Source organism: Microcebus murinus, chromosome 25 (genome assembly GCF_040939455.1).
Source record: "Microcebus murinus isolate Inina chromosome 25, M.murinus_Inina_mat1.0, whole genome shotgun sequence".
Lineage (NCBI taxonomy): Eukaryota > Metazoa > Chordata > Mammalia > Primates > Cheirogaleidae > Microcebus > Microcebus murinus.
In genome coordinates this window covers 8,762,217-8,775,364 of record NC_134128.1, presented here as the reverse complement: position 1 = coordinate 8,775,364, position 13,148 = coordinate 8,762,217, and the positions used below count along the sequence as shown (strand labels likewise).

General features: G+C 34.3%; 1 protein-coding gene across 1 annotated transcript in view; it reads right to left on the bottom strand.

Moving 5' to 3' along the window:
* Positions 1-13,148, bottom strand: part of DNAJC1 (DnaJ heat shock protein family (Hsp40) member C1) — a 188,866-nt gene that overhangs the window by 79,998 nt on the left and 95,720 nt on the right. Inside the window, exon 8 of the mRNA XM_075997491.1 lies at positions 5,845-6,002. Coding sequence (XP_075853606.1) covers positions 5,845-6,002 — 158 coding nt within the window. The remainder of the gene's footprint in view (positions 1-5,844; positions 6,003-13,148) is intronic.

The window sequence follows — 13,148 nt, the reverse complement described above, 5'->3', positions numbered from 1 at the left end:
AGGACTAATAACCCAAATCTACAAAGAACTCAAGCAAATCACCAAGAAAAAAATCAAAGAACCCCATTAGAAAGTGGGTAAAAGACATGAACAGAAGCTTTCAAAAGAAGATAGAGTAATAGCCTATAACCATATGAAAAAATACTCAATGTCACTAATCATTAGAGAAATGCAAATCAAAACCACAATGAGATATCACCTAACCCCAGTGAGAATGGCTTTTATCAGAAAGTCTCAAAAGAGTAGATACTGACATGGATGCAGAGATAAAGGAACACTTATACTCTGTTGGTGGGACTGAAAACTACTGCAACCTCTATGGAAAATATTATGGAGATTCCTCAAAAAACTAAAAGTAGACCTACCATTTGATCCAGCAATCCCAGTACTGGGTATGTACCCAAAGGAAAAAAAAGTTATTTTATCAAAAAGATACCTGCACTAGAATGTTTACTGCAGCACAATTCACAATTGCCAAGATGTGGAATCAATAAAAGTGCCCATCAACTCATGAGTGGATTAATAAAATGTTGTATATGTATACCATGGAGTACCACTCAGCCATCAAAAAATCTGGATGGAACTGGAGACCATTCTCCTTAGTGAAGTATCACAAGAATGGAGAAACAAACACCACATGCACTCACTATTAAATCAGAACTAACTGATCAGCACTCATGTGCACACATGGAAGTAAAACTCAACAGAAATCAAGCAGGTGGGAGGGGAAGGGTGAAATCATATTTAATGGGTACAATGTACGCTATCTGGATGATGGGCACACTTATAACTTTGACTTAGTACAAAAGCAATCCATGTAACCAATTATAACCTCATAATATTCTGAAATAAAAAATAAAAAATGCTTAGTCTCACTAATCATCAGGGAAATGCAAATTAAAACCACAATGACATACCACTTTATCCAGTCAAAATGGCCATTATTAAAAAGTCAAAAAACAATAGATGTTGACATTGGATGTGGTAAAAAGGGAACACTTAAATGTTACTGGTGGGAATGTAAATTAGCATAACTTCTATGGAAAACAATATAGAAATTTCTGAAAGAACTAAAAGTAGATCTACCATTTGATCCAGCAAACCCACTACTTGGATTAAAGTATGACAAAAACTGGTAATCAAAGTAAGAATATCAATAAACAGATTAAAATTATTAAAAGGAGCAAAACAGAAATTCTGGTGTTGAAAAGCACAATAACTGAAATAAAAACATTCACTAGAGGGCCTCAACAGCAGATTTGAAGGAAAAGAAAGAGACAGTAAACTTGATGAAATTTTGAGGAATTATCAGGTCTGAGGGATAGAAAGAAAAGAAAGAAAAACGTACAACCACATGTACTCAACAGCAAATTGGCATTAACAGATCAACACTTAAGTGGACATATAGGAATAACATTTATTCAGTGTCGGGCAGGTGGGAGGGAGGAGGGGGGCCATGGGCAATATATGTAACCTTAACATTTGTACCCCCATAATATGCTGGGAAAAAAAAGGAAAAACATACAAATCCTCAGAGACTTGAGGGACCTCATCCAGCATACCGACACATGTGTAATGGAAGTGCCAGAGTGTGGGGGAAGAAGGGAACACAGAGGGGAGGCAGGAGTGGGAGGAAGAGATGTTTGAATAAATAATGGTCAAAACTTCTAAAATCTGAAGCTCAATGAACTCCAAACAGGCTAAACTCAAATAGATCCATATCTAGATCATAATCAAACTCTCAAAAGCTAAAGACAAAGAGAATCTTGAAAGGCACAAAAGAGAAGCAAATCATAATTTATGAGGGATCCTCAGTAAGATTAACAGCTGATTTCTAATCAGAAATGATGGAGGCCAGCAGGTAGCGTGATCATGTAATCAAAGAGGCAAAAGAAAAATTCTACCTAGAATTATATATCTGGCAAAAACTATTCTTCAAAATGAAGAAGAAATTAAGACTTTCCTAGAAAAACAAAAAATGAGAGTCCATCACTAGCATACCTTTCCTACAACAAATGCTAAATGGAGTCCTTCAGAATTAAATGAATAAAATTAGACAGTAACTCAACTCCATATGAAAAAATAAATACCATGAAAGATATCTACATAGGCAAATATAAAGGACAGTATATAGGTATTTTTTGTTTGTAAGTCCTTTTTGTTCTTTATCTCAATTAAAACACAATTGTATAAAGCAAAAATTATAAATCCAGGTTGATGAGCACATAATATATAAAGATTTAATCTGTGACAATAATAAATAATAGTAACAAAAAGCATTGGGGGCTGGTAAAACAGAGCTATATAGGGGTAAAATTTTTGTACACTACTAAAACTAAATTTGCATTAATCCTAACTAGATTGCTATAAATTAAGATGTTATATGTCCATATAGACTTATGAGAATGTTCATAACACCTTTATTTATTATAGCCAAAAAGCTGAATCAAACTGTATGTCCATTAGATGAATAAATAGTATGTAATATATCCATACAATGGAATATTATTCAGCCACAAAAAGAAATGAAGTGCTGTTACATGCTATAATATGAAAGAGCCTTGAAGACATCATGCCAAATTAAGGAACCCAAATATAAAAGGCCATGTATTGTACGAAATGTGGCCAAATTTTGAAATGTTCATAATAGGCAAATCCATAGACAGAAAGTAGGTTAGTGGTTGCCAGTGGAGGGGACAGCAAAGAATTGGAATTAAGTGCTAATGGGTACAGGGTCTTTTATGGTGGGGTGTGATGAAAATGTTCTTGAATTAGATAGTGGTAATGGTCACACAACATAGTGAAAAGACGAAAAACCAATGAAGTATGAACTTTCAAATGGTGAATTTATGTTCTATGGAGTATATTTCAATAAAAACACTAGAAGCTATAGCATCACATATTTAATAGTGAAATGATAAAAGTTTGATTTCAATGATGAAATAATTTTCATGCTGAATGTTTTCTTTGAGATTAGGAATGAAACAAGGATATTTGTTATCACTACTTCTACAGTGTACTGGAGATTTGAAGCAGTACAAACAAGAAAAAAATGAATAATATACACAGAAATCATTAAACTTAAAAATAAATTTAGCAAGGTTGCTGGATACAAGATTATTAAACAAAAATCAAGCATAGTTCTATATACTAATTAGAAAGTATACTTTCTATAGTATACTAATATACTAATTAGAAAGTGAAATTTAAGAGACAATACCACTTATACTATCAAGTACGCATGAATAAATCTAAGAAATATGCAACATGTACACACAAAAAGCTGCAACACATTATAGAAAGACACTTTAAAAGATCTAAATGAATGGGTTTGTTCATGGGTTGTAGAGTCAACACTATTTGCATGTCAATTCCTCCATAATGGACCTATATATTCATTATTATTATTACAATCAAATATCTTAGATGAGTAACTTGTGGAAAACAAAAAGCTACTTTTAAAATTTATATGAAAATATAAAGTGGCAATCTTAAAGAAGGAGAACAAAGTTGGAAAATAACTATACCAAGTATCTATTATAAAGCTAAAGTAATTATGACAGTGTGAGACTGGCATAAGGATGAACAAGTAGATAAACTGCATAAAGTAGAACATCTGGAAACAAACTCATACTGTTAAGGCAACTGGCTTATGATTAAGATGGCATTTATAGAGCTGTAGTCTTTTTATTAATGGGTACAGGGCCAATGGGTTTGCAGACTTTTGAAAAAAAATTAATCCTGATCACTACTTAATACCAAACACAAAAATGAATTCCAGGGGATGTGTAATGTAAATGTTCCCTTTAAGTAGAATATTAAAGCTCTTAGAAGGATTTGAAAATATCTTCATGATTTTAAGGTAGAAAAATATTCCTTAGACAGAACACAAAAAACACCAGATAAGGAAAAGGTAAAGATTGATGATTTATAATTAGTAACTTCTGGTCATCAAAGACACCCATGAAGAGAGTAAAAAGGCAAGCCAGAATGGGAGGAAATACATACAAAAGACTCATTTCTGAAATACATAAAGAACTCTTTATAAACCAGCATCAAAAAAAAACAAACAAACAAACAGATAATACAATTTTTAAGAAGACTTGGAAAAGCATTTCACATAGGAAGATATCAATGTCCAATAAACATAAGAAAAAGTGATCAATTTTATTCATTGAAGGGTATGCAAATTAAGCCATAATTAGATATCACTACATACCTAACAAAATGGTTAAAATATAAAAAACTTGACCAAATGTTGGCAAGAATGTAGAGTAACTGGAATTTTCATATCCTGTTGCTCAAGTATAAAATGATAAACATTTGAACTTGAAAATGAAAATGTTTTATGAAATTGAAATGAAAATGAAATTGAAATTGAAAATGGTTTAGAAGTATAGTTGACCCTTAAGCAATGGTTTAGAAGTACAGTGGGGGGCACCAACCCTCCATGCAGACAAAAATCCACGTGTAACTTTTGACTCCCCCCGGAACTCAGCTTCTAATAGCTTAATGTTGACAGGAAGCCTTACTGATAGCATAAACCGTCGACTAACACATTTTGTGTATGTATTATACGCACACTATATTCTTACAATAAAGTAAACTAGAGAAAAGAAAATGATAAGGAAGAGAAAATACATTCACAATACTGTACTGTATTTGCATAGTGTGGTAAGATGAACCGTCTGTCTGTAATGGTGGGCAACCGCAGCTGTAGACTTCTATCTACCGTGCATATCAAGCAATTCAACTTTTTCTTGTAATGTCATAGAATTTCCTCTGCTTCTTGGGAGCACTTATAGTATCTCTAGTAGCACTCTGTACAGCTCCCGTGGTGTTGTTCAAGGTTTATGCTATTGCACTACACATGAAGAAAAATACACGAGAACTGCGAGAGATCATATTTTACCGTGATGCGCAACGTACTGGAGAGACAAACTACTGACTCGCATATGATTATCTTCACATAGTATTTTCACTTGAGCTCACTACAACAGCAACAGGAGATGGCACGAATTATTATAGCAGTATAGTGTGCGTTATGGTTAATTTTGTGGAGTCATGATTTGATACTACATCTTTACATTTCTCTCGACTGTGAATGGCACTATTATGGTAAGAGTTCATATGTACCAGTTTTGATAAATTTTAGCTTTCAATAACAGATTCATATTTTTGGGGGTAGTAAATGATAAAACAGACTAGTATCTACATATATTTTATGCATTTATGAAATACCTTTTTCTTAATTTTTTGATATTTCTAGGCTTATGTAGTTTGTGAGTTTTTTCAAATTATACAGATCTCCAACAATTCTTCTGATGTATTTGTTGAAAAAAGCACATACATAAGTGGACCTGTGAAGCTCAAACCTATGTTGTTCATGGGTCAACTCTATTTACTGAAGTTGAGCTATGACCCTGCAAAGCAATAGGCTGTTTCGCTTTCACATCATTCATGTGTTCACTGGAGTAGCACCTTTTTAATTTCCTTCCAGATCGTTTCCCCTGCATTTGCAACTTGGCTGTTTGGCATAAGAGGCCTCGCTTTCACCCTATCGCAGCTTTCAACATGCCTTCTGCACTAAGTTTAATCATTAAGTTTGAAATCTTGTGATAATTATCGAAATGCTACATAGAGACACAAAGTGTGCACATGCCATTGAAAAATGGTGCCCAAAGACTTATTCAAAGCCAGAGTTGCCACAAAACTTCAATTTGTAAAAAACACAATATTTGAAAAATGCGATGAAGCAAAGCACAATAAAGCAAGGTATGCCTGTATTTTATGTACTTTTATGTATGTGTTTTACTCAAAACAACTTTTAAAAAGTTTATTTACCTGTTTTTTCTGTGTTCTGTTCCTATTTTCCAGCCAATCATCCATTTGTTCCTCAATTTCTTCTATGGAAGTCCCATGATCGTAAGAGTGAATATATGTACTTTCTAAAGGTGTGTATACAGGAAATTCAGGTTTTGGTTTTTTAACTTTCTTCTGTTCTAAAAAACGTTTAAAAGAACCAGTTATTGAGATTTGTTAAGAATAAAAAGAAGTTAGAAATTTATTTTATTTATAGAACATATCTTGAAAGAACACATACGTTTTTCTTTTGTTTAATTGTGCAAGGTACTTTACATGTATCAACTCTAATTTTATTAACAAATTTGTCAGGCGGGTATTATCACCCTACATATTACATATCCATTCAATCACCAAATATTTGAATGTCTAATGCAGGTCAAGCATTCTTTTAGCTACTGAGGTTCAGCTATGAAAGAATAAAATGAAGTCCCTATTCGCATGAAGAATAAGGAAGGATAAGACTGGTAAAAGGAAATAGAGTAACTGTATATGGAAAAAGAATGAGGGAACTTTTCTCTTCTATGTATTTATATACGATGATTAGGGAAGGCCTTTCTGATAAGAAAGATAACATTTGGGCAGAGAACAGATGGAAGTGAAGAAGCAATTCAGTGGTTCTCAGGGGTGGAGGAGCAGTATAGGTGGCATATGGTGCAAAAAGTATAAGGTCCCTGAGATGGGAGTTTGCTTAGTGAGTTAAAGCAACACAGAGAGACCAGTCTGGCTGCAGTGGGGGGCTGGGTTGGGGAGAAGCAGAGTGGTGGGTGTCGAGATCAGCAGTGGCTACAGCAAGGGCTTTGGATTTGACATTTAATCCTACTTTTATCACATAATAGTTATATAATATTAGACAAGTAACTTAACACTTAGAACAGTGTACATTTTCTCATCTGCAAAAAAAAAAAAATTAGCCCTCAATAAACAGTATTATCTTTACCACCTTGTGTATATGTATATATTTGCATATACTATAATGCCAATGTAATAAAAATCAATATGGTATTGGCATAAGAATAGACAAATTCCTAGAAGAGAACAGAGAATTCATACATACAGATGCATATCCACTTACAATGGGGTTATGTCCTGATAAACCCATCATAAGTTGATAATATTGTCAAGTTGAAAATGCATTTCATATACCTAACCTACTGAATATCGTAGCTTAGCCTAGCCTACCTTAGACGTGATCAGAATGCTTACATTAGCCTACAGTTGGGCAAAATCCTCTAGTAACACAGTACACCGTAGAGTATTAGCTGCTTATCCTCGTGATCATGTGGCTTACTGGGAGCTGCAGAGTGCTGGTGCTGCCCAGCACAGCAAGAGAGCATCTTACCACGTATCACTAGCCTGGGCAAAGACTCAAAATTCAAAGCACAGTATTGCTATATTTCTATATTTCAATTCAATGGGAAAAGTATTTAATAAATGATGTTGGCACCACTGAATATCCATTTGAAAGGAAAGTGGACACAATCTTATACTATATACAAAAATAATTTCCAGCTGGATAAGAAAGTTAATTTTAAAAGCCAAAACAAAAATCTTACAAAAGAAATCTAAAAAACTACATGTACTATTTAAATGAAGAGAAAATAGTAACTAAGACTGAAACCCAGATGCTACGATAAGATAAAAGATAAATCAAGAGACAAATAATAGATTTGGAAAGACTATCTTTAATTCAGAGGTCAAACAGAAGACTGATATAAAGAGATTTTATAGATTAATAAAAAGATAAGCAACTAATAGGAAAAAAGTAGGCAAAGGTCATGAATAGGCAATCCACAAATGAACAAATCCACATGACCAAGAAACAAGAAGAGATACTCATACTCTGTAAAGGTTAAAGGAATGCAAATTCAAGTAATACCAGTATATGATTATATACCTACCATATGGGTCAAAATTTAAAAATCTAATAAGATGTACTGTTGGCAGGCAAAGGGCTATCTCTAAATTAGTTAGAAAATTAGAATTATTCTATTACGGCCTTTCTGAAAAACAGTCTAAGAACATCTATTAAAATTAAAATATATAACCTTTTCCCCAGCAATTTCCCCAGAAATAAAAGCATTCGAATGTAACTATATGTGTATATGTATGTTTGTGTGTATATGACTATTTACTATTTCTTCACAGAGATACAAAACCATTTACATAGTGAATGCTAATTAATAGGAGAAATGCCTGAATAATTATTAATGATGCATTCACATTGAGAAATATTAAGTTGCCACTGAAATAGAGCTATAGCAACAGAGATTTCCATGAGTTTGAGTGACAAAAGATGCAGAAAAGCATATACATTCCATATTTGTAAAACAAAATAGTGCCCTTCTAAATCCCTATATATGCATGTGTGTACAGTCATGTAAATATATTTGAATATGATTATACAAGCATGGAGAAAAATATAGATGAAGGAGAGAGGGAGTGTAGAGATAAATGAAGGAAAAGAGAAAGAATATCATAGTAAAAAATAAATAATATATATGTATATATTTTTTACCAATGGGTATAAATATAAAAATAAAATTTAAAAAGACTACACAGCATAAATCTGAAAAATCCAGATTTCTAAAACCAACACACCAATAGTTTAGTAAATATTCATTAAATTCTTTGCTACTTTAATAATACAGGACTAAGGTTGTAGCATTTGCATTTGGCAAAATCTTACATATATATTTAAAAAAACAGGTGTTTTCAAAACTAAATGCATTTTAGAAAACACAAATAAATGAACTACAGACTTCTATTTGCTAATCACTCTCATATTTCCTCCAATTCTCTATTATAGCTTCAATAAAACCTATATAATTAGTATAGACCCAGGCAAGATTAATTTTGGAGGTAACAAACACATCATTATTTATACTTCATGCAAGAAAAATAAATCTAAGACATTTTTAGCATCATGATAAAACTTATAGGGAAAGTTCTGAATTTAATAAAAAATACAGAGTTTCTTGATGCTGGGGAACCAAGTCTTGTAAATTTCATATAAGTTTCATAAATTATGGGCTTTAGGTTCAGATAGATTGGTTCCTAATGATAATGAAGCCTGATAAAAGCAAAAAACAAAAACTAACCAACCAACTAACTCCCCCACAAAACAACAAAACTAAAAATAAATGAAACAAAAAAAGCAAAAGCAAAACTTATGATTCGTTAAGTGTCTAGTAAATGAAGAGAAATGGTTTCCTCTCAAAAGAAAAATTTATTTAGTAAGATTGTCAAAGGAATGATAAATGAGCCAAATATCATCTTAAGAATGTCTTTCAGCTTTAATGCCCCTTCTAAACAAAACTGCAAGGAGTTTGGGCCTCGGGAAAAAAAGAAAAATTCTGGTGTAAGGAGCCTATCTTCTCATATACTTGGAAACTTATGCTAAACAACTCAAACTTATGAACCTGTTACTTTGGTCAAATACTTTCTGACTAGTGTAAAAGTACTATGCCAAGACGTACTTGCCAAATTGCTTTGGGCTCTTTGGCCATGAACCTGGGCTATTTAGGTCTTGATTAACATATGTACCTTAATGGTGTTCTGCAGAATGGGTTTAAATTGAGCAAGGTCACAAAATCTTAAATGTATTATCTTTCTCTAGCAGGCACAGGGAATTTCTCTTTGGAAAATGTTCAGACGTTAGTGCAGCAGACATTAATAAAACATAAATTGGAAGAGGAAAAGGAAGCTTTAATCAGTTTTAAGCACTATATATTAAATACTGAACTGAAAAATTATTATATCTGAAAAGTTACCAGGATAGCAAGGAGAACTGTAATCAGGTCATAACATAAAAGGTAGTAGAATAAAAGAGAAAATAAGAAATAAAAAAAAAAAAAAATTAGCTTCTACTTCTTTAGCCATTTACTAATACAATACATTAACCTCCTTTACATTACTTTAACATTACTCTCTAAGCTACCATGTGTAAAATGAAAGACTCTTTCTAGGCCCCAAGTTCATAGGAATGTGCTTGAAATCCTAAAGACGCACAGAGCTATGTCACAACTAAGCTCCTAATAAAAACCGCCTTCACCTCCACCTGCTTCTCCCAATTCTGTCCTATTCCTTTGAAGTACTGAGGTCCAAAACTTTGGAGTCGTCAATTTCCTCTTCTCTCATATCCTGTACAAAATCTAGTAGGAAATGTTACAGTCTTCAGCCTCAAAACACATTCTGAATATCATTCCGAATCCCTACCTCCAGTGTTACCACCCTGATTCAGGCCATCAGCACTTCTCGCTGACCAGTAGGAACTGCAGAACTCAAGGAATGTCAGGGGGTCAAGTCCTCTGGGTTCTCGTTGGGCCTCATATATATCCTAGACTTCCTGGTGCTAGAGAAACTAGCAACCCAGACACACACACACAAAACAATGAATAATGGAAGCCTGCTCTCTCTAGCCAAAGGACCAAGAAAGGGGAGTACAGCAAGACAAAACTTTTAGATAAATAACCACTCTACCTACTTCAGGCAAACAAGACAGCAAAAAACTGTAGCCACCACGTGTCCCACCCATCCCCCCACCTCCCCACCCCCCATACCCACCTGCCAATGCCAACAAAGGCTAATGAGGAGCCTAATCTTTTGCCATTGTCAGCCTGTGACAAGACACCCCACCTCCCCACCAGGGTGATATGAGAGAGAAGGCTGAGAGGTAACAAGGATCCTCCTCCCCCTTGTGGAGTCAGTGGAGACCACACGGGTAGCGTGGGCTTCCACATCCACGCAGCAGAAAAAGGTGTCTCTGCCCCTCTCTGACAGGGTGGTTTCAGAGAAGCCCAGTGGAGAATCAGGGCTTTCAGAATCGCCCGGTGTTAACGAGGCCATCTCCCTGTAATGTCAGCAGAGGCCAAGCAGGAAGGAGGCATTCCTGCCCCTCCTCCCAGCCAGGGCGTTATCAATGGTGGCCTAGTCACAAGCAGGATGACCCTACTCACATGAGGATCCACAACCTCCCTGCCCCTAAGCTGTAAAACTGAACACACTGGAAACATGGACTTCTATTCCCACTTGGCAGTAACAGGGCAGCAACCTCCCCACCTCCACTGGTATTACAGAATGTTGTCAGAGAAGACCAGGTAAACAGAAAATTTAAATAAGATCCAAAGTTGCATACAAAATACCCCAAATGTCCAAGTTTTCGTCAAAAATCACGTGTCACACCAAGAACCAGGAATACCTCAATATGAATGAGAAAAGATAATAGATGCCAGTAACAAGTTGAAAGAGATATTTAAATTATCTGACTAGAATTTTAAAACAGCCATATAATAATAATTTAGCAAGTAGTAACAAACAAACTTGAAACAAATACAAAAAGTTTCAGAAGATATATAGAAGAACTAAATAGAAATGTCAGAGAAGTACACTAGCTGAAATTAAAAACTTAGTGGATGAACTCAACAGCAGAAAGGAGCAAGCAGAGAAAAGAATGAGTAAATTTGAAGATAGAAAACAGAAATTGCCCAATCTGAAAAATGGATATAATATAATAGACTTGAAAAAAAGAACAGAGTTGTGGAGACATTTGGGACTCTAACAAAAAACCCATAAACCTATAGATTCAAGATGAGTGAGCCTCAAACAAGATAAACCCGAGGAAATTCATGCTAAGACACATCATAGTCAAACTTTTGAAAACTAAGGACAAAGAAAAAAAACTTAAAAGCAGCAAGAGAGAAGTAGGACCTTATCTGCAGGGGAAATACAATTCAAATGACAGTGGATTTCTCACCCAAAACCACATAGGACAGAAGGAAGTGGTACAACGTCTTTCAAATGCTAAAAGAAAAGAACTGTCAACCCTGAAATAAATGTTCAGTAACGATGTCTTTCAGGAATGAAAGAGAAACCAAGACATCCTCAGATGAAGGAAAACTAAGAGAATTTGTCACCAGCAGATCTATCCTACAATAACGGATAAAGTTCTCTAAACAGAAAGGAAATTATAAAAGAAAATATCTTGGACAATCAGAAAAGAAGGAAGAACAGGAGAGAAAGTAAATGTATGGGTAAAGATGATTAATTTTTCTCCTCCTCTTGAGTTTTCTAATTATGTTTGACTGCTAAATCAAAATTATAACATTCAATGTTTATAGAGAAAATATTCAAGACAACTACATTATAAATGGGGAAGGTAAAGGGATGTAAAGGGAGGTAAGGTTTCTATATGTACCTGAAATGGTAAAATACTGACACCAGTAGATTGTGATACATTATGTACACATAAAATCTATTGCACTCACCAAAAAAGTGATATAAAGACATATATATTAATAAAAAACTATAAATAAATCCAAGTAGAATTCTAAAATTTTAGAAGGCAGAAAGAAGAAAACAGAGAAATGAAAAACAGGGACAACAAAATAAAAAAACAAATGGCAGACTTAAGCCCTAACACAACAATAATTAAATTAAGTGCAAATGGCTTAACTGCACCAATTGAATACAGAGATTGATAGAGTAGATGAAAAATCATGACTGATTTATATGCTATCTACAAAAGAAACTCATTTCAAATATAATGAGTAGGTTGAAAGTAAAAGGCCTGAGAAAGATACACCAAAGAAACATTAATCAAAAGAAAACAGGAGTACCTATATTATTTTCAGATAAAGTAGACTTCTGAGCAAAGAAAATTACCAGAGACAGAGAAGGACATTATATAATGATTTTAAAAAGTCAATACACCAAGAAGACATAGCAATCCTAAATATGTATGCACCACACAACAGAATTGCAAAACAATATGAAGTCAAAACTGATGGAACTAATGATGAATTTATAATTACAAAGACTTCGATACCCCTCTCTCAATAATTAATAGCATAACTAAATAAAAAATCAGCAATGATATAGAATGCTTCTCAATAATAGCATAAACAAAAAATCAGCAATGATACAGAATGCAACAATACCATTAACCAACTGGATCTGACATTTATTTATTGTTTTTACTTTTTTATTTTTTAGAGACAGAGTCTCACTTTGTTGCCCAGGCTACAGTGAGTGCTGTGGCATCAGCCTAGCTCACAGCAACCTCAATCTCCTGGGCTCCTGCCTCAGCCTCCCGAGTAGCTGGGACTACAGGCATGCGTCACCATGCCCGGCTAATTTTTTGTATGTATATTTTTAGTTGGTCAATTAATTTCTTTCTATTTTTAGTAGAGACGGGGTCTCGCTCTTGCTTAGGCTGGTTTCGAACTCCTGACCTCGAGCAATCCGCCCACCTTGGCCTCCCAGAGTGCTAGGATTACAGGCGTGAG